At 46.5% G+C, this 22,518-nt stretch overlaps 1 protein-coding gene across 11 annotated transcripts in view; it reads right to left on the bottom strand.

The window, feature by feature from the left end:
• Nucleotides 1–22,518, bottom strand: part of LOC146186354 (uncharacterized) — a 196,636-nt gene that overhangs the window by 147,304 nt on the left and 26,814 nt on the right. For 7 of the 11 annotated variants that reach the window (XM_084607123.1, XM_084607122.1, XM_084607130.1 and 4 more), the window contains 12 exons: nt 19,530–19,639; nt 18,752–18,886; nt 16,558–16,671; nt 14,824–14,934; nt 13,612–13,716; nt 12,591–12,772; nt 11,826–11,990; nt 7,984–8,114; nt 6,149–6,244; nt 5,258–5,539; nt 2,484–2,618; nt 2,021–2,101 (listed from right to left, as the gene is read on the bottom strand). In XM_084607123.1, the coding sequence (XP_084463249.1) occupies nt 2,021–2,101; nt 2,484–2,618; nt 5,258–5,539; nt 6,149–6,244; nt 7,984–8,114; nt 11,826–11,990; nt 12,591–12,772; nt 13,612–13,716; nt 14,824–14,934; nt 16,558–16,671; nt 18,752–18,886; nt 19,530–19,639 (1,647 nt within the window). The remainder of the gene's footprint in view (nt 1–2,020; nt 2,102–2,483; nt 2,619–5,257; nt 5,540–6,148; nt 6,245–7,983; nt 8,115–11,825; nt 11,991–12,590; nt 12,773–13,611; nt 13,717–14,823; nt 14,935–16,557; nt 16,672–18,751; nt 18,887–19,529; nt 19,640–22,518) is intronic. The other 4 variants (XM_084607124.1, XM_084607131.1, XM_084607125.1 and 1 more) reach the window with 3 other exon arrangements.

The raw sequence follows: 22,518 nt of genomic DNA, 5'->3' as shown, positions 1-22,518 counted from the left end.
ATTCCTCGTGCCCAAGTTGTAGAGCTAGGTCGTTGGCCTTCTCCCGCAGTAGCGTTCCATTGACGGGAAGGTGGGCAGCGTTTGCTTTCTGCAGCCAGCGAAGCAGAGCAGCTTCCACATCTTGATACGTGGGAGCCCGCACTCGTGACCGCTTCGAAGAATAGGTCTTGCCGTAAGCCTCTAGTATTTTTGACTTGTTGCTCAATATTGTGGACAACGTCGAGAGGGGCACGCCATGCCTTTTGGCCAACTCGGTCTTCGAACAAGCGCTCTTGCCTGCTTCCTGGATCAAGCAGAACTTCTGCTGCAGCGTTAAAGTCTTGTACTTTGGCATTTCTGCACTGCTACGGTCACAAAGCTAGCACTTCTGCACAGTCCCGCCCAAAAAAACGGCACAGTAGCCGACCCCTAACCACAGCGCACAACACAAAGAAATGGCGCAGGGGAGGCCGGCGCGACGGTGGTGGTGGCGTACTTGCAGCGTCGGAGGCACGGGGGAAGAGTGGGCGAAGCACACCATGGGATGGAGTGGGGGCAAGGTCACGTGATAAAAACCGGTATGCCCGCCGTGTTGCAGTGAAGCACGTCTTCTCCTCTGCAGGCGTGTGTTTCGGCGGTGCGCGAGGCGCACTGTGGACCGATTTTTGTGCAGAGAGTGCTCCGGCTGGGGCGCTTCGCCTATAAATCATCACCATTACTATGTGGCTTTGCCTCGCGGCTCCGTAGGGCCGTCGTTTCGCCGGGTTTGCGGCGAAACATGGATCAGGCATTGCCGCATAGCAGTCCAAATTTTCGAATTAACCGGGCTGGCGCAGGCCGCCGTTCGAATTATCCGGCCAAATTTACATTGGAAATTACGGGACCGCAGAAAACCTTCGAATTATCCGGGATTTCGAATTAACCGAGTTCGAATTATCGAGGTTGTACTTATCTTATTGTCGACTGTGCCACTGCAAGACAATGGCACGACCCCGAGGAAAGTGAGCACACGCGCGGGTCGGCAAAAAGTAGGATCAGGGACACGCGGGCGGTGGTTCGATCACGTGCAGGTCACATGCCAGGCAGCCGTTGATGCTAGATTCACTCGCGGTCCCTAGATGGCGTGGCGTGAGAAAGCGCGGGTGATTCAAACACATTTTAGGTGGAGGTGACGCGGACAGTGGTTCGATCACGTGCCGGTCACATGCCAGGCAGCCGTTGATGCTAGATTCATTCGCGGTCCCTAGATGGCGTGGCGTGCGAAAGCGCGGGTGATTCAAACACATTTTAGGTGGAGGCGATTGATAAAACCGAAATTTAGCGTTTTGAAAATTTCTTTATTTTGCTTCTTTGCGGATTTTGAGTCGTGTGAATACAAAACATGCTTCGTTATAACCGATTTAGGGTCAAATTTTTCAGTTTTTCATTTCGCTATACAGATAGAACTCCCATAGAAATAAAGCACAGCCAACCAAACTTTGCTTTTACTTCGTTATATCCGATAATTCGCTGTATCCGTGTTCGTTATAACGAGGTTTGACTGTAGGAGTAACGTGAATGCCAGGGTCCTAGCAGGCGGATTCTGACATAACCGTCCCATGTGAAACGAGAGACCCAAATTGGCAGCTCATGCCAGCCCGTGTGTCACGTGGGGTATAACGTCACGGCATCCCATGAGTAAGACTTAACTGCAGCCGGGTCACGCGAAGGTTTCAAAGTGCGAGTAGTATTGCTTTCGCAATAAAAGCTCAAGCATATACGTGGTTTTGAAGACCTCTCGAAGATCGCGTGTGCACTTCACAGCCCGCCGAATTCCACACACTTGCATCATCTCGAAGCACTATCTGTTCGGACCTCTTTGGCCACCCACGATAACGTTGTGTCATTTCTTTCACATCCAAGTAGCCTAATCCCGCTGCCTGCGTGTCTGGAAACACAGGTTGTCTGCGCAGAGCAGTCCAGTAATTTGTCGCACTCAATTTCGAGCAGTGCTGTGCTCTACAAGTCTGATGTCCCTATTCAAGAAAATGTCAGCACTCACCTCCAGCCAAGGGCAACGTCACGTCTTGCTCCTTGGCAGAGATGCTCCGACTTCTGGCTTTTGCGACAAATCCTCCGATTCCTGAGGCAAAGGAAGGACAACAGCACAACACATGAAGATGTTAGCACCAATATTTTAGCCCATATCCAAATGCACGCTGCTTAGCTTGAACACATAAGCAACGAAGTAAAGCTTGCTCATTTACGCCCAAAAATGTTTAAGGGTACAAAAAGAAAAGAAAGCCCAAAGATTGCCCACGACACGAGCAAGAGCACAGAGCAGAAATAAACTATGCGTAAGCGGGCAAGCAGAATAGACTAGAGCCGAGATTAAAAATTAAATGGCCATCTTACGGTACCATTCAAAATTTATAGTGACGCTACTATGCAAGGAAATCCCATAAGGCACTACGATTCACGCGAGTTATTTGTGTTGCTAGAGAAACGGGAGAGAGCAAACTCACCGAGCTTTTGAAGCTTGCGCTGGCGCTTTTTCTTCAGCTCGCTCTCAGCATCTTGCTTGGCAACCTCTTCGGAAGTTAACTTTGACTCCTCGTCTACCTCCATTTTAGGTTCTACGTCCACGTCCAGAAGGTCTGCTGAGCAAAGTGAGCATGCACGGAGGGGAACATTAGTGAGTGATAGGGGTAAGGTGGGTCCACCCAGAAAGAACTTACACAACAATGAGGCCCATGTACAGTGGACGTGCACTAAACGAAACCCGCATAAACGAAAACTCTTTTTAAATGAAACAATTTCAAAAAAAGTAATTGGTTTTATACACAATCTGTGCAGAGTCGCACTCGACAATCGAAACCCCATTTTGCTTGCAACTCGAATAAACGAAACCGAAACTGCGCACGAGTCGTCTTTGTTGATGTCGACATCCAGAATCCAATCCAATCCAGTACCTTGCACGCCTTGATTTTTGTTGTGCGGGCGCCATTTTGCTCTGTTCCGTGACTGTGTTTCGTTACTTCTTTCCGGCATGCAGTATGCAAGCTGCTAGAAAACGTCCCCATAATGCGTTGTCTTTAAAAGCCAAGATGAAAATTCACGATGATGTGAAGTGTGCCAAGGAGTCGAAAACTGCTATCGCGAAAGGCATGGCATCCCAAAGTGCACGCTTTCAAGGATTCTGAAGGATCGTGACAAGATTGAAAAAGCATATAACAGCGGCGCTTTCACCCCCAATAGGAAAAGGATGCATCTGGCTGAACATGAGGACCTCGAGAAGGCACTTTTCCTGTAGTTCAAGCGTGCTCGAAGTTTCAATCTTCCAGTGACCGGGCCTATTTTGGAGGAGAAGGCGAGAGACATTGCACTGTAGATGGAAATTGAAGACTTTAAATTCAGCGATGGCTGGTTAAGCCGTTTCAAGAAGCGCCACGGCCTTGTTTTCCGCACAATAGCAGGTGAAAGTGCCATGGTAGATAATGATGTTTGCTCTGACTGGCAGCAGCAGAAGCTTCAAAACTTACTTGCAAATTACGAGCCGAGCGACGTCTTCAACGTGGACGAAATGGCGTTTTTTTTATAAGCTTCTGCCTAACAAGACTCAGCTTTAAAGGTGAGAGGTGCACGGGGGGTAAGCACAGTAAGGACCGTGTCACTGTTCTTGTGGGAGTGAACATGGACGGGTCCGAGAAGTTGAAGCTTCTCGTTATCGGGAAAGCAAAGAAACCGCGAGTTTTTAAGGGTGTCAAAAACCTGCCGGTTTTGAATGAAGCGAATACCAAGGCCTGGATGACGCAGGCCATTTTTGAAACCTGGCTGCGGCAGAGGGACGCAGAGTTTACTAGAAAAGGCAGAAAGGTCGTGTTTTTTGTTGACAATTGCCCCGCGCATGGTGAAGTGCGAGACCTGACTACAATTCACCTGGAATTCCTCCCCGCGAACACGACAGCCGTATTCCAGCCTATGGACCAGGGCGTGATTCGCAATGTTAAAGTGTTCTTCCGTCGCCACATCCTGAAAATGATGATGCTGTGTATAGACAACTGCAAAGAGTACACCGTAGACCTCCTCTCTGCCATGCACATTTTGGCTCACTCGTGGGATGAAGTTACGGCAACAACAATTCAACTTTGCTTTCATCATGCGGGCTTTTCCAAAGCAGTGGCCGCTGACCAAGAAGAACCTGATGAAGTTGCTGAAGCACAAGCTGTTTTTAGTGTACTGGCTCCCAAGTGTGGCACTGTGACCATAGATGATTATGAAGCTATTGATGATGATGCTGTCACCTGCCGTGAGGACACCTTGACTAACATATTGAAGGACGTCGATGAAGCCAACGATAATGACAGTGAAGAGGAGACCGAACATCATAACAATCAAAGCTCTCCAGTGTCGACTAATGAGGCTAGCCAAGCAGTTCAAGTACTCCAGCAGTACTTTGAGCGAGAGGGCTGCTTGGAGCACACGTGCAGCCTAGCTAAGATGAATGCCTATTTAGTGAAGCAGCGGCATGCCAACCTGAAACTATGTTGCACGGTTTCTTCGGGGGTCACAACCCTTAAACAAAACTGCCAATAAATGAAACAAATTTCCTTGTCCCCGTCGAGTTTTGATTAAAGGGAGTCCACTAACAGTATACATACATCAAGCCAGAGTGGATCACTCCAATGTTAAGAGAAGTGCAACTGTTTTGCCGTGAACCAAGACTGCAGTTGCACTAATGAGCAGTCATGCCCCCTGTATGGCAAGTTTGGCCCAAGTGGCAAGACAATAGTCACACCGCAAGCCCTGCTGAGTGATGAAGTTCCCAAAGCTGGTTGAATGACTTAGAAGTTAATGGCTCCAGCCTGTAGCTCTCCTTGCAGATCCTGATTTACATACAACCCTTGCTACTAGCTTAATTAGTAACCCCTTAATTTGTGCATCTGTTATTTCACACATACCTTAACCAAGCCATACGAACATGCTTGCGTGCCTTTGGAGTAGTGTGTCTTACACAAGATCCAAAGGTCTTCATGGGCTTAATTCCCATCTCTCCCCCCCACCCCAAAGGAGAAGCCTCAATTGGCAGCTCTCACTACTGTCATCCAGTCTTGTGAACCCAAACAACCCGTCAACCAGACAGTGTCCAACCATATTGCCTGCCAGAGCCATGCCCATGATTTTCATGCACAATGCCAAAAACGTTAGATTTCCTGCAGATTAGGCCTTTGACGCTATCGCGTTAAAATGTGAATCTGGTTTAGGCGATTCTGGACAACAAACCAGGTTGCAAACACACCTTTGCTGCCATCTTCAGAGTCCTCTGTGGAGAGCCGAGCCCTGAACCCAAACAGGCCTCCAGTTGATGACGCAGAAGGCTGCGGCGGCGTGGTTGTCGTGCTGCTTTGGGCCGGGGGCTGGCCTCCGGAGGGCTGGCGCGGCCGTCGCACCCGCTGCCGCTTGGGCTGCTCGAGGGTCAGCGACTTGATCTGCTGCAGTCCCGACTCGGAGAGGAACACGCCGTCCATGAAGAACTGCGGTACAACCGGCTTGGCAGGCTTCGCTGGCACTGGCGGAGGTTCTGCAACAGCAAGTGTTGTGCGCCAGGCCTCCTAAATCCTTGCTGACCTCCAAGTGGCACTGCTTTCTTTGTACGCTGGTACCAACTAGTTGCTTCCTATCGAATCTCCTTTGATTCTTTTTTTTTTTTAATTATTTTCCAACACCGATTTCACTTCTAGCTGGACCCATCTCAGGCGATCCAATTCATGAAGCCATTCACTGAACAGCACTGTCAACAAAAGTGCCGAAAATTTTTCTGTCCTTCACAAGAGCTAAACACATCAATTCAAAATCTGTAGCAAAAAAATTTTCTGGTGTTTAACACACTGTTCCACTATTTTATTTTCACTCGGCCGAGCGGAAGGCTACTCTGCTCGCATCTGACTATGCTCTTTTAGAACGCTGTTTACAGATCAGGATAAATAAGTGCTAGGTAACAGCAATTATCACTGACTAACAGAAGGCAGAACGCAGATGTCGAAAAATTGAGCATAGGGACTCCTTGCAGCCATCGTAGGTCCCATGCAAACAAAACAGCTACGTAGCTCTATCAGAAGCTCAACTCACTCAGTTTTTGGTTCTTCTACTTGCTGAGTGAAACAAAGACCGAACAAAGCCAGCGACTGACCTGGTTCTTTCGCTGGTTTCACAGGTGGGGCAGGTGGTGGCGAAGGGGGCGTCTCGGGCCTCGGAGGTGGTGGTGGTGGGGAAGGCGACATGGCAGCTGCCAGGAACACATGTACCATCGCATCAGCAATGTACTCCATGTTTTTTAGACATGCTGGTCGTCCATTAACACAGATGCGGTTAAAGAAAAAATGTGCCAGAAAGGTGCGCTATTTCCAGGGAAAGGATGTACCACATTCCACAGCTTTTCCTGCCCTCCTGGAGTGGAAGAAGCTACAAAGACGAATGGTGCGACTGTGAAAGTGATCACTGGCATTAGCGAGCCAGGTATATGAGTGCAGGACCACCTTTTTAGGTAAAACCAATTTGCATAAAAGCGTTAGATCGTAGCTCCGGTAATGCAGGGACACAGCCAATGTAAATATATGCGCTTCTCCACTTTTTTTTTTTGTTTTATTTTTATTTGTTATTTTTTCACTTCAAGGTAAGGGGGTCAACCTATATTCCCACTCGACTTATAATACGGTTCATACGGCCCGATGCTGTTGCTAAAGCAAGAATGGCAGACCAAAAAATCTGGGTGGAAACAAAAAGAAACAAAGCTGCATCAAGTCTGAAACTAAACACGCAGTAATACGCACAACTGCTCCATTCTTTTGATACTCTTCAGGCTTATGGAGTACAGTAAAAGCTCGTTAATTTGAACTTCACGGGACCGGGAAAAAAGTTCGAATTATGCGATGTTCGAATTATCGAATGGCCTCGAAAAAACGGACCAAAACCGTTTGTACTACGGTAAATGTACCGTATTTAGTCTACCGTATTTAGTCGCCTAACGAACTCGCTCACATAATGAACCCACCAAGCCCTGATTTGTGCCTACGAATCTGAAAAAAAAAAATAATAATAAAGGCGTCAGTCGTTAGCGCGTCCCTCCGTTTCGCGCCTTCATCGTCCACAACGCATTTCTTGGCAGTGCGCCAAGATGCTACGCGGAGATAACGGCGTGTTTATCTTTTGACTTTAGCTCGGGTAGGGAGGAGGAAAGCGAACTTGGCAAAGTGCCAGCGCTTGTCCGGTTGTGCAAGCCTCCTTTTCAGTATGTTCGCTTTACCATGCTATGAGCCACTTGGGCGGGCGGCGCCGTCTACTGCCACTCCAATCATCGGAATGAACGGTGCTAAAAGCCAGCGTCATGATCCCGGCTGACTCGCGAGCTTCCGTCGACGACTGTTGGGTGGAAGGAAGGATGGCTATCGAAAAAAAAAATTAACCCATAGTGTCCGTCCAAAATCATAGCCTTTTATGGGCATTGGCTGGGACCACGCCGACAGTACTTATCCCTGTTTCCAAATTAACAGGGTTGGAATTAACGAGTATTTAGTTGCGAGCTACGGAGGTTGTGCAGAAGAGAGAGCAGGCAGCCGCCACCGCGTGGCCATGCACTGACCTTGCCGCGGCCGCGTCCCCTCCCTTCAATGCCGCCGGCCGCCACGCCGGTCATGGCGCCATTTAAGTTTTACCCACTATTCCATGGTTTTACCTGGCTCCTTATTCTATCCCCGTTTTGGACGTGCGCAGCCTCTAATTATGCCTACCGATCGCGGAGGTGTTTTTTTACTTTTTTTTTTCCCGCGTGATGTGCGCCAAGCCGCCCAGACGCGGCGGCGCGTAGTTCGAATTATCCGTAGCGGAACCGACTCGCGTTCGAATTAACGGGCTTTCTTATACACAGATCTCTATGGAGCTTGGCCGGACCAAGTAGTGTAGTTCGAATTATCCGAAAATTCGAATTATCGAGGTTTGAATTAACGAGCTTTCACTGTATGTGCATACCGGTATAATCCATCAGGAGGTGAGGTGGTAACTCATCCTTGGGACGGCAGTAGGGGCAGTTGTAACCGTACTCGGCACATCTCTCCGCATCTTCTTCGGAAGAGATCTGGTCACAGATACCGTGCATCCAGCTGAGGGTAGAAAGAAACCATTATATTTTGCAATTACTCATAACGTTTCACATTTCGCTTCCACTTAAACTCACTTCAAGTAGCTACTTGATTAATTTAACAAGGTAAAGTAGCAACATTAATTTAACGAGGTGAAGTAGCAACGTTAGCAAAACAGCGACAGCAAGCCTGTGGTGCAGTATGCGGAATCACTTAAAACTCTGCCTCGTACAGGCTTCAGAGAAGTTTTTCATCTGATGTCGCTGGAACACCTAATTTTATTGCAACGGCACATTTAATGATCACATTTTCACGCTGCTTCGTCCTCCCCCCCTCAGTAAGGTACCCCTTGAACAACGTCGAAATTCTCGTTTCCTATTTCCAGTCGGTGTTTGTCCCCAGTATCACTAACTTTAGCTGTTCCGATTGCGCAAGGCTTTATATCAACACATGCATCACAGGCCCACTGGACATTACACTCATCATTTACGGGCGCCTTGACGTCGACACAAACTATCACAGTGGTCACCTGAGCTGGCTTCTTAAGCCCACCAAGAAATAAAAACGAGAAACAATTCACCCTCACTCTAACAAACTCCCAGTTTGAAAGAGCACTGAGCAAGGGTTGATGGTGAGCCTCAGTTCACAAGCCAAACCAATGTTCCGACAAAGGGGACTTGTCTTCATCTGGGCAAGTACCCTTGTCAAAACTTTGGCTCAGCTTGCAAACTGAGGCTACCCCTCAACCCTTGTTCGGTGCTCTTTCATAATGCGTAGCCATCTTCTTTCTCTTATACAGCTGGTCCATTCGGCGAACGGTATATATATATATATATATATATATATATGTATATATACCCACATGTTCACGAAGGTGTGCAATATTGGTATTTGCTAATAACTAATCAAGGACAAATCCTTGAGCTGTGTATATATTCATTTTTTTTTTTTCTGCCAGTAATCACCACAGTGCTTTAAATGACTGTGATGATAATATATAAGCCTTGCATACCAACTGCCATTTGATCACATAGGTAATTAGGGTGCAGAACACAGATTAGGAAGATGCACTACAGGTTGCTGAGGAACAAAAGTCCAATCATGCCCTGACAGGCACAAGCTGTTACAAAGGTGCTCATAAAGATCCTTTAATTGTAAGCATAAGCTGCGATTCATACTACTGTTTTCTTCCACATGTAGTTTTACGAATAAAATTAAGCTTGCACTTCCCGGTAGAAACTTTCATTTCGTTACAGGAAGAAACAATTCCGAAACACTGTGCTTCATAGGAGATGATGCATCCGAATATCTCGTCTGGGCTGTTTCAGGCTATTCACTTGGAAAGGAAATGTTGAACCAGTATCGAATAGTGGTGCGGACAATGTGCACTGCTCTTAAGAGTGCACAGCACCTGCAGAAAGGCGTCAAAAAGCTGCAGTGATCAATTCAAACACCCGGGACAAGCAGACTAGAGAACTACCGCACCCAATGTTCTAGAGAACTACAGTAGAATCTCATTAAACGGAAATCTGTTAAACGGAACTGCCGCTTAAACGAAACAAATTTTCTGGAATTGGTTGGTTTCGTATTAAACGCCAATGTAAAAAAAATCTCGTTAATCGGAACTCAAATTTTCCGGCCAACATGTTAACGGAACTGAAAACGGACTCGAAACAGCAATTAATCGGCGATGCGCAGTGCCATCGCGGTATGCGTCGCTACATCCCACCCTCAACCCTCCTGTCTTTTTACTTCCTGTTTCAGTCTCCGGAGATTTCCGGTTGTCTCGCACACTGCACAGCGGCCCCATCGCACCCCATTCCCCATTGCTTCCTTTGCTTCCTCGCTGTCGTCGCTGGTGGTAGCAGTCGGATTAGGCTTAAGCTTAAAGCTTTTGTTGTGTTTCGTCGTATGGTCAGCGTCCGATGGCAGCGCGGAAATGCCCGCACAACACGCTTCCGCTAGGAAAGGAAGTTCGAGATAATCAAAGACTTCGAGAGTGGTCGCTTCACTAAAACAGCCCTTGCGATAAGTATGCTGTCCCTAAGAGCAGCCTGACAAGGATATTGCAGGATAAGGACAAGCTGCGAGAGGCTTTCCAAACGTCCCATTTAGGCCCCGAGAGAAAAAGACTGTGAACAGCTGATCCCGAAGATTTTGCTTTGGCTGTGGAGAGGCCGGAGTTAAAACATTCCAATCAGCGGGCCAATCATTCGTGCGAAAGCGGAAAAATTCATTCTTCAGTTCTGCATCAAAAGATTCTCCTGCAGCGAAGGATGGCTCACTAGGTTTAAGGTACAAAATGGCCTGGTGCTTTGTACCGTTTCAGGGGAATCTGCGGCTGCCGACGCGACGGCATGTGGAGAGTGGCGAGCAAAACGGCTTCCCGGAATTATGCAGCAATACCATCCAGAGGACAACTACAACGTAGATGAGACAGCACTGTTTTTCAAGTTGCTTCATTCTAAATTCCTCGCGTTCAAAGGAGAGAAGTGCACCGGGGGGAAGCTTAGCAAGGACACACTGACCGTCTTCATCGGTGCTAACGTACAGGGAAGCGACAAATTCTAAAGTTGCTAGTGATCGGCAAATCTAAGCATCCACTGTGCTTCAAGAGCATCGCAATCTTTCCCGTTTCTTATCAAGCCAAAGGCAAGGCGTGGATGACGCAGGCCATTTTTAGTGAATGGATTCATCGCGAGGATGCCCGTTTCACGCAACAGAAAAAAAAAAAGTTTTTGCTTGCTTTTGTGGAATAATCTTGTGCTCATTGTCTATTGTTCTCTTTACTGTCTAAATACTGCTTCTGCAGACTGCCTACTGCGCACACTCTTACCGTGTTGGGACCAAGCTGATGGCGCGCGGGAGCGGTCTGCTTGTTCAAAATCTATTCTCTTTCTAAACGAAACTCTTGATAAACGGAACATATTTTCCTGGTCCCTTAAGGTTCCGTTTAACGAGAATGCACTGTGCCATATAAACCAGTATATAGGTCGAGACTTTTTTTGTTGAAAAAAGCAAGCCAACGCTGCCCCTCATCTCATATATCAGTATTTAGCAGAATGTGAGGCACAGTCTGGCAACATATGGGGTGCCTGCTTGCGAACGTATTGCCGAAGCCATATCGACATCTTGCAGTTGCTTGTATTTTTTTTTTTTTAAAGTCTCTGGTGTATTTGTTTTTGCGTGCTCTCTTTTTTTCGACCTATATTAGAATATAACTCCTCATTAGCAATGGATGACATTATATGGTGGCAGTTTAAACCCCTTTCAAGAAAAGGCTGGTGTTCGCCGAAGCGAACGGTAACCAGTCCAGAAAGTAGAGGCACCCAGAAAGTAGGGGCAATCCAGACAGTGTAGGGGAGCAATCTAGCATAGTGGGTGAGTAGGAATTGCATTTCAAAAGGATGTAAGAGCGAAACTTAAATGCCTGTAGGTGCCCAAGAATAAGCGAATGGCTCTTTGTTTGTTTATTTCTTATTTTATGTTATATTTGCCTGCGTGCCTTTTGTGCGCTTATCTTTTCTTTTTTTTATAAGTACATACGTATTTTTTGTTTCTGTGATGTTTATGTTCATTCCTGAAGTGAAGAAGAAGTTGAAGTCAGCGCTTGGTAAGGAGTGTCTCTTCTTTCCCTAGTCCTTCGTTTTAAGTCGTGTTGCTAGGTCCTTTCAAAAAGCGGGGAAAGCGAACTAGCAGCTTCGCCCCACCATGCAGTGAGAAAGCGCTCACCGTTCACACTGGACGCACTGAATGACAAGGTCATTCTCCTGGTACTTGAGCAGGCACAAGGGACAGGACGTCTGGCTGGCACAGGGACCGCACTGGGTGTAGTTGTTCTGCCACTGTGAGCCAAATCCTGGGTCTGTGGCCCCACACTGGAGACACACCACACACCTGGCAGGAGAAAAAAAAAATCAAAAATGCAACGTCATCAAATACAAGCCCTGTAGAAGGTGGCGGCGGAAAGAAAGGATGCCACTAACAAAGGGTGATGCCAAGTCTGAGGTCCTTGTGCATTCACTAATTAAGAAGACATAATAACAAAATAAAATAAGCAAAATAATGAGGCAGATATTCACTACTTGTTGTGGGTTCACCTGGTACTGAAGCAAAGGCAGTGGGCCTTTCGCCTAACAACCCATCTTCTTACATTGCTTGGACGCAAAGGCCTTATCTTCCCTCTTGAACTTTACATTAGAACAGCCAACCTTCTTTCTTTCATTTAATACCCCTTTTAATTTTCTTTTTACATATTCCTTTATGCCCTGATGCAATAAACAACATTATAAAAAAAAAATGACATGGAAGAAAGTGGTACACGAAAGAAAATGACGACCCCTATCGATGATGACGATACCAATTACTGACGGCAGGATGATAGGAAAGTGTGAAACTAAAAGACTTGGAGACTCCATAATCCACCACCTAAGAACCTGACAAAAAGCGCAACAAAAGAGCGAAGAGAAAGGAGAGAACAGGTGGCTCAGTCCATACCAGCGGCACTTCCAATTTCCCTGTGGCACAGTCTCAAGTGGCGGCGACAGGCAATACGTGTGATAACTAGTGTCACACTCGTCACAGAGCAGTAGTCTGCTCTCGTCGTGCGGCTGACCACAGCCTTCGCACACGGTGCAATCCAGGCAGCGCCATCCCTTCTTCAAGATCATCTTTGTCAACTGGCATTGAGAAAGAGAAGAAAAACATAATAATGGCTAAGGAATTCTGCATGTCAGCTAGTTTCCAGATATAACTAGTATTTCACATGCTGGAAACATTATCACAAAACTGCTAGAACTAACAATGAGGTTTGTACAGGAAAGCAAAGGCAATTCCCCCCTCTAACACTTCACTATATGCATCTTGCAGCATGATGTTTACATATAAAGACAAATATATGTGACAAATCAATTTTCTTTGCGATGGCTGCTTTTGAGTGCAGCTACCAGTACATGACTGGAGTAACATTCAAGTTGTTCCAATGCTCCAAGCGGCCGTTCCAGTGTTCAAGGCCATCCAGCTAAAATTAAGAGCTCTCAAACTTTTAAAAAAGTGTCTTAGAAGCAATCAGCATGTCCTCATTTCGACGGCAGACCAATGACAATGCGTCGCAGCAAGTGAATGCAACGACCACTCCTGCTGCTTTAGCTGAAAATATGAAAGAGCACAGAACAAGGGTCGAGAGCCCCGTTTTGCAAGACGAACCAACATTCGACAAGGGGACCTGTCTTCGTCTGGGAAGGCAGACGAAGACAAGCCCCCCCCCCAACCCTTGTTCTGTGCTCTTTCATACTGTGTAGCCACATTTTTCCACTTGTTCTACTACCCTTTAGCTTGAAAAGTGGTTTAAATGGTCAGTCCTTCAAGGGGTGAAATTAAGAATAGGGGAAAAGTTTAATTACACGTGACAACGCTGCACCTACTATAAGAACTACGCAGCAAACGAAGCCTGCAAAATTACAATGGTGGCAAAGAATGTGGAAGAATATAACTCGAAACATTTTTTTTTCGCACTCACTTTGACATTGGCGCAGTAAGGATGGTAGCACTGCCCACATTGAAAGCACGCAAGAAGCCTGCCTTCCTCATTTCGCCCAAAGCTGCCGCACATTGCACACAGGTCCTGGAAAAGAGAATTTCCGAAAGTCACGAAAAGTAAGGCGATGGCAGAAGACCACTCACAAGCACAGCAGTACTCAACACATGAAAACATCAAGACTCAACTTCACTTCTACGCAACCTTTCTGGAAGATACTGCTTTACTGAGACTTTGGCGAATTCCTGCACACAGGAAAAACAACTTTAAAAAAAATGACCTTATCGCTTTAAATAACATGGCACACTAAGAGTGCACAGTGAACCGAACCCTCCCTTAGTTACCTGAAATACCTTGTAATGATGGTCTGCTCTTCCGATTAGAAGCAGGAATTAAACAATTGCGCAATACAGATATTGTAAGGCCTGGAAGGCACTCTCTTCATATGCAGGGGAAAAGTTTGCTTAATTTAACTGCCGTTTCCACTTCAGCCATCGTACAAGCAGCTTGACATCTTCACCGGGGAACTGCGCAGCATATGGCTAACTAGATGCCTTTATCCAGTTTTAAACGTCACTAGGTGGCATGCTTGACTGTACTAATTGAAATGAACAGCTAGCATGAGCTCCAAATTCAGACAGGAACGATAAGTAATGCCCACAACCTAGTTCGCAGCCAATCTCCCCATATCGAAAAATGCAACAGGAGACTTTCGAAAGAACAAACATTCTTCTATGACCCATGCTATGGCACCTGTAACATTTTTTGATGATGATGATGAATGGGAACATGAGATCGTCAACATAAGAACATGCAACGCTCTGGGATAGGATCACAGATGTGCCCTCCGTATAGCATGGACAACTGTCAAGAAACCTGTACTCGACCGCTTCCCATGCTTGCTGGGAATGCAAAAAAAAAAACACTGAAGTTGTTCCAAAACTGAAACACCTGCTACTTACTCTGCTCTATTTTCTTTGGTGCCATGTGAAATAGCATGTGAAAACAGATCCTTTCTGACTCTGTGTTCCGATTCTGCAGGACATTCTTTTCACAAAAATCGTTCACATCGGTGATAACTCTTCCTGCTAACCAGGACAGCTCTAGCTATCACCGCCTCCCCAACTGTAGTCTGCCCCTCGTAATACCCTTAGTGAAGGTATTATGCGCAGCAGAAGCCACTGAGATCTTTACCTGACTCAAGACAAATTCGTCACTAGCCGAGAAGATGACCATCTTGTTGTCTCTGGCCGGTTCATCTTCCTGCTTCATGTCTTTGGCTTCGGCAGTGGCCGCAGTGGTTCCCTGCAAGCAAGAAGGACAGGTGAGCATGCAACTTGCACACTGGGCACCAACCTTCAAAGCTATTGAGCTGTTGTGAGGCATGGTGGTCCAATCTTTTCCCATCTTATTATGCAATATCAATGCTCATAAATGAGTTGTCGTGTGAAGATTCATACCGCATAATGAGGTGCAAATAAACTTTTTCATCATCTTCAGCACTGCCATGTTCACTGCAAGCCTGAGTCAGTTTATAGCGTACAAGAGTATCTTTTCTGAACACATGCTGCATATCAAAAGTAGTTAACTAAAGACAGCTTTGACATAGCCTTGAGAAAGGTATTCCTTACAAGTCACTATTATTTCGTTTGTTTTCGCCAGAAAATAAATTTACCGCTCTGAACATTGCCCGCTCACGTAGCCCCCACCTCGGCGAACCCAGTTATTTTGGTCACTCATGGTTTTTTTATTACTGTCCACTCTGAGAGTCTCGAATATGTCCTCAAAACTACCATGTCAAAGCATGGAAGTGCTGTACAATCAGAGCAACCACTTCCGCTCCATAAAGGAAACAATCGTGGAAAAAGGCACTTCTCTCACCACTTGTGCCACACAAGGAGGTCTGCGATGTGCTCTGGCTGCATTCGCTGCTAGTGAATCGAAACACCCAATTTCACGCAGTGCGCCGCATATAAGCTAACTCGACTATGACACTGGTGCGGCAAAGGACATAAACGCAGCAACCATGGCCAAGCAAATGAATGACACATAGCCGAAGTACCACACAGTGGACCACAAGTGGCAGGCATTTGATAACATCCCTGTGAGCACTTGCACCGATCCCACGCACCTAAACTGCACCACTCAATGTGTGACGCCATTTAAACCAAGATTTCCCTGGCTCTTGCTATGCCTGCACGAGATCTATATTCTTCGGCAAATTTTATTGTTCAAAAGTTAAGGAAAAAAAAAAAAAAGAAAATCAAATTCAGCAAAAACTTTGACTTCAACTCTCGAAGTGCCAAGTTGTCAAGAGAAGTCGAGCCTTCCAGTGGTTTCAAGGTTGACTGTGGATCATAGTGTGTGTCACATGTAGGAACAGCAACTCCAACGCAAGTTTGACATTTGATGACTGTACCATTGTCAGCATGACATCAATGTGCACGTGCGATGTGACAAGGCGAGGTAAACGCGAAAATGTTGAAAATGTGGTAAACTCGGATTATGAGGGACCCGGAGATATGAAACAACAAGAACGAAAAAAAAAAAAAAAAGGCAGAACCATTAAATGCATGGGGCAAGCATTCCAATGGCAATAGAATTCCACAAATGCACCTAGTAATGTTAAGTGCTAGAAACTGATGTTGAAACTGGTGATATCAATGCGGCCACATAACACGAGAGGTTATTCACAAAGCTGCTGCAACTAAAAACATTCACTTAAGAGCGTTCTTCACAGTTGCCAGGGTCCTCAGTTCGAACAGCGCCACCATTTACCTCACTTCATGGTGTTCACATAACCTCATGCCCCATGCGTCCTCATAGACTAAATGTTCTCTAAAAGCACTCAAGCCACAAGCACTAGCTAAAATAAAGCTTTTAATTAATAACAAAAACAAAACAAAAAAAAACAGCAACGACCCAGACCTGAGAAACGTTCCAGGAGGGATAATAAGACTTGAGCTTGGGTTTTGGTCCACGCTTTCTACGGAGTTCCGCTGCTTTCGCTCTCCGTTTTGCAGCAAACTTTCCGCCAGTTGCCTGAAAACCAGACAGCACAATGATAGCCACTCACTTCTCGCAATAAGCCATGCATTCAAGTCACAGCGAAATCACCCTGCCAAGTCCCAGAAATAGAGGCGCTAACAACAGTATTGCTAGCCATGTGGGTAGCACGCAGGTAATTATGTACCGTATTTGCACAATTCTAACGCACACCTTTTTTTCTGAAAATAAGCGTTCAAAAATACATGCGCGTTACAATCAGACTCAAAACGCAAAAAGACCTCCAAACCGAAACCTACATCTCAAAAACCGAAACGAAGCAGCTCAATGAATGATAGTCAGCCGCATTGCCATCGGTATCAGCAAGCCGTTTTGAGCCGGATCCATCTATGAACGGATCCAGCGTTTCGATCGCCATTTTTCACAAACGTTCCATTTCGCTGGTGTACCCAGAAGCTGCGTTGGATACGTGCATTCACCCACAGCACAGTGACAAGGTGGAAAGGCAACGACGCTTTCATTACGAGGCGTCGTTTAAGCGGAAAATAATCCTGTTAGCAGAAAAAGAGGGGAACCGGGCAGCGTCCCGTGCATTAGATGTCCCGGAGACACGCGTTCACTATGACCATTTGTGGTCGGTAGTGAAAAAGAGCTGTTTTCAGACTCTGACGGCGAGTAGACTATGATGTTCCCATCTCGTGGTTGTGTTCGTGTGTTCCGATTCTTGATCTTGAGTTCGATTAAATGTTTTAGGCAACTTTCAGACGCTTGCTGACTGCGTTATTCAGTGTGCGCGGTAGAATCGGCGCCAAGTTATTTTTGTGGTTTCCGGGCCTTAATTATTACTGCGCGTTACAATCGGGGGCGCGTTAGAATCGTGCAAATACGGTAACTACTAACTACAAGAGAGATTGCCCCAGCTAAAAAGAAAATGAATAAACTCATGAAACCAACTAAAACCCCCTTGCTGACAACCTTCCGAGGGGGCTTATACCCTTAAGGTCATGTTTAGTGAGCTCGTCCTTATTAACAATCCGCGGCTGAGCTGTTTTTCAGTACAGAATCCCATTGCACAGCCCATCATAAGCAGCAGCTATGAGCAGGAAAGTAAACCATGGCGTCAGGGATTGTGGGGCACATGGAAATCACGTGCATGTATTAAGTAACACCCACAAGTCACCTCCACAAGTGGTTGATGCAGCAGCAATGAAAATACACGCCAACTGCAAGGTACTTCATAACTACTTGAAAATCTCAACAGCTCCCAAGCAAACCGAAGGCAAATGTACAGTTAAATCTGGTTACAATGAAAATGTAAAATGTCTGCGATTTTTCATTATCCCAATTTTTGTTATATGCAGCTTTTGCGTGAAGACTCGACAATGCGGAACAGAAGCAAGAACAAAATTGAACGCAAGAAAAAACTACCTAAGTCGGTGCTCACCACTCCTCCATCGACACCGGAATCTCGCGAGCAACTGTGTGGTGGTGATGAGCTCATCCCGCATATTTTTTTATCTTTGCCCTGTCTTTTTTCGCTGCTTCTGAGCATGAACTATTGCAGTGCCAAGTTCCAGAAGCGAAAGCAGCGGAGTCTGCTGCATCTGCCCCGTAGATGCACCATTAGCGCTGAAACACGGCGCCCTGTACCCACTGCGGTCGCTCGTTGCGGTGTTAGAAGTTCTTCACATGTCAGTTCGTGCTTTATCATCATGAAACTTGCGGGGTTCTGCGATATTTTCAGTAATTCAACATTAGATCAAAAACGATCAACACTGAAAGTTCATTATATCAAGGTCAATCGCCACAACACGTTCGTTACTCGGAGTTTTCAAATACAAGAGCTTCAATGGGGGCGGCACAAAGGAATTAAAAGACTTTGTAACATTGAGGAATTCGCTACATGGAGGCTTGTTACCCAGAGATTCAAATGCGTGCAACTTTCTGGCATGTCTTCTTGCCTTTGGCACAATTTTGCACTGAGACTCGCATTAGCACCAGAATGACACCAATGGTGAGTTATGCAAGAAGCGCTCCACAAGCAGGGATTCTAAAGAGTAGCCCACCAAGTGAAATCGGGTCCGTAAATGCAATATGTGGCCACATTTCTACTCACCCTAGCACGGCCAACACCGAATCTCCGTTTTCCTGGAAAGCGGGCAAATGGTGGCTTTCCTAACGAGTGGTGAGATGGAGGAGGAAACTTTGCCTCGCTCTCCGGAGACTGCATGCCCCCTGAAGACATCTGCTGCTTCAGTGCACAAGAAGAAAACATAAACAAGCATCTTAGAACGCAAATTTATCACACAATAATGGTGGTACGAATCACATGCTAAGGCTGGTGAGATATGCTATTCCTGACCTCGCCAAAATGCCTCTAAATAAAATATTATAGTCGATGCACCCAGAAAAACAATCTCGTGATGGCTTTATGTATCTACAGAAAAATTTATGTGTCAACGGAAGTCAACTGCGACCCTTATGCGTACCTGCCAACGTGGCGAGATCAAAAATCAGAAGATTTTTTAATTCGCGCCAATCCTAAACATATGCACAACCAGCAACAGCAAGCATGAAATGCGAGCCCTAGAGACGTGTGCCGAGGCATCTGGACACAGCTGCCGAGTGTTCTTGACACGCCGCTGCAGCCAATGCAAACTAATTGGCGCAGTGATCATACACATGGAAAGTTGTGTCAAAAATTAAAAGTCTTCCAGGCAAATTAGAAAGGGTTGGCGGTATGTTTATGACAGATGAGCAGCGCCACCAAGAGGCAGCATAAATTTAAGAAACCGCATTTCTCATTCTCTGCCCAACTTGTCTACTTGCCTGCGTCTGCATGCCAGCTGCCTAACTTTATAAAAATTTGAATCAAACGGGGCAACACAGCTTACCTGTACATCATTGTCATTGCTGGAACGAGAGTCATCATTACCACAGGCTGCAATGTCTTTCTGTGGGCTAAACATGTAATCAGGTGAGCCATCCGACGTCGGCGTCCGCACTGAAGAGAGTCGAAAGAGAAAGAAAGAAAAGTCACGCTACAAACAAAAACTGAGGGAAACCCACTCAAACAAGGAGCTTTGGAAAAGGCAGAAACGCAAGGAAATGCGAACACTGAATTCCATACAAATTTCTTGGAGGCATGCATAGTTCTCGCCTACAAAACAATCACTCGGCACAATCGTGCTCTTACTGCAGATGCTTTCCATGCAAGCCAATAGCTCTAGAACGAAGAGTCAGGTTTAAAAACTGCCTTTTTTTTTACGATCTTGATTTTCTTTATAATTCCTTGACTTCCAAACGAGCAGACAAACCATTCAGCATATTTTTACCTTCTGCTATCAGGCCCTCTTGGAGAGTTCTGCAGCGTTAAAATTACAGGTGCATACTTCGATGAATGGGAGAAAAAGGATCACTTCAAAACTGCTAAGATTTTTGTTTAGCCTTTTGCTTAGCCGCCTCACAATCCTTCTTGAAACAATTATCAACTAAAATGCTAGCTTTCTTATATTTCAAAAAGACCAGGGTACAGACACATACCATAATTCATGTCTCTTTATGAGCTTACAAAGTCATTGGTACAAATATTTACCCCTTCTCAAAACACTCCAATGGTCAGAACAATCACTCGATTTTTGAGTCATTCTGGAACTTCATTTGTACACATGCAAGACCTGTATACAAGTTGCACTTTGAGAAGGGCTAACAATATTTTTTCGTGCACAGCAACAGCATATTACCGTATTTACTCGCGTAATGAACCCACTCGCGTAATGAACCCACCCCCCACTTTTGTCGTCGAAAATTGAATTTTTTTTTTTACGTCGCGTAAATAACGCGCACCCGCCCGCAGGGTCGGTGTTCAGCATGTTCGCGTTATCTCGGCTCAATTGGCCGGCGCTGTCGACTGTCGACGATCATAAAATTGTCTGATCGCGCAGTGATAAAATAAACATCATTTGAAGCCAACGATGCTGAACACCGGCGACGCGAACGCGGGTGACGCGGGCGTCGACTGCACGCTTTCGTTGATCGTTCATTGACCTTGCATGTATCGTTGGTGGATGCGCAAAGGGCTTTACTGGGGCGTCCTCTTTGAAATGGGGTGACGGCAGTTTCCACCACGCTCGGCTATTTTCTTTGTATTTCTCGAAGCAATTTGTCAAACTTCTCTAGATTTTTTTTTTACAATGATGATGATGATGCAGGTTGCCGAGTGCCATCTATTAAATGCAAAGCAAACCTCTGCTTATAGCGCCATGCATGCGCGGCGGCGGCAGAACGAAGTAAAGACAACGCACTTGGACAGCGTCGGTCGCCATTTCGCCAGTCCTATTTTGTTGCTGTTTAAGTGCTTCGCTACGACCTTTGCATTATTTCGTGCGTGCTGCGCATTTTCTGCGCGTTGTGCGATGGGGCGTTGCGCTAGCTACACGGCCGGTTTTAAGCTCAAAGTCGTGGAGCATGCTTTGGAGCATGGCAATCGCGCGGCTGGACGGCATTTTAGTGTAGACCCCGTGCGTGTGCGCTACTGGAGGAATCAACAAGAGGAACTCAGAGCGACGAAGAAAGATCGCCGGACCTTTCGCGGGCCGAAGCAGGGCAAGTTTCCTCGCGTCGAGGAAGAAGTTCTGAGCTATGTGAAGAGGCTCCGCAACGAAGGATGTGCCGTATCCCACGAGCTGATACAGAATCACGCGCGGGCCACTGCAAGAAGTCACGGCATTGCCGCGAGTGAATTTAAGGCGAGCAGTGGTTGGACGACTCGTTTCATGCGCCGGAACGGGTTGTGCCTCAGAAGGCGTACTACGTTATGCCAGCGGCTGCCGGCAGACTGTGGGGACAAAGTGCGTGATTTCCACCGCTTTGTCATTCGGATCCGTGAGGACAAAAAGTTCCTGCTGTCGCAAATCGGGAACGCGGACCAGACGCCTATAAACTTTGACATGCCAAGAAACAGCACTGTCGATATGAAAGGTGCGAAAAGTGTGCAGGTTAAGACGACGGGCGCCGAGAAGCAGCGGTGCACCGTGATGTTAGCTGTAACAGCGGACGGCAGGAAGCTGCCGCCGTTCGTCGTCTTCAAAAGAAAGACTCTGCCAAAGGGAACTCTTCCTGCCGGTATCCACATTCGCGCCCAGGAGAAAGGGTGGATGTCGGCCGAGCTGGTGTCCGACTGGCTGAAAACAGTCTGGGGACGGCGGCCCGGGGCTCTTCTCCTGCCATCGCTGCTTGTTATGGACAGCTTCCGCGGCCATCTGGAAAAAAATGTCCGCTGCCGAATGAGCGAGTTACGCACGGACCTCGCTATCATCCCAGGTGGCTTGACATCAGTGCTGCAGCCCCTTGATGTTTCCATTAATAAGCCCTTTAAGGACAACGTGCGCCGGCTCTATACAGAGTGGATGGCCGCGGGAAACCACGACCTGACTCCCGCAGGTAAGATTAGAAGGCCCACCATCGACATGCTCTGTCGATGGATTCTAGAAGCATGGAGTGTGATTCCCAGCGAGATGGTCGTCCGCAGCTTCAAAAAGACTGGCATCTCCAACAGCCTCGACGGCAGTGAAGACGACGCGCTGCGGGAAGACGACGACGCCGACGAAGTCGCAAGCGATATGAGTTGAAGCGTGGATTCAGATAGCGAGCCCGAGTGAGACAGACCATAAGCAGCCAGCAGCATGAAAATAAAAATGAATTTTTAATTCACATTCATATTTTCCTATCTTCATTGTGACATGAAATTTCGACCTAAAAAATATCTAAATTTTTTTTCCCCGCGTAATGAACCCTCCCCCCAAATTTATGTCAACTTATCTGGAAAAAAGGTGGGTTCATTACGCGAGTAAATACGGTATACAAGTTGAGAAAACTTAGGAT

Source organism: Amblyomma maculatum, chromosome 6, assembly GCF_055883805.1.
Source record: "Amblyomma maculatum isolate TAMU_Amacu chromosome 6, ASM5588380v1, whole genome shotgun sequence".
In the NCBI taxonomy this organism is placed as follows: Eukaryota; Metazoa; Arthropoda; class Arachnida; order Ixodida; family Ixodidae; genus Amblyomma; species Amblyomma maculatum.
This window is presented reverse-complemented; position numbering and strand designations above follow the sequence as displayed.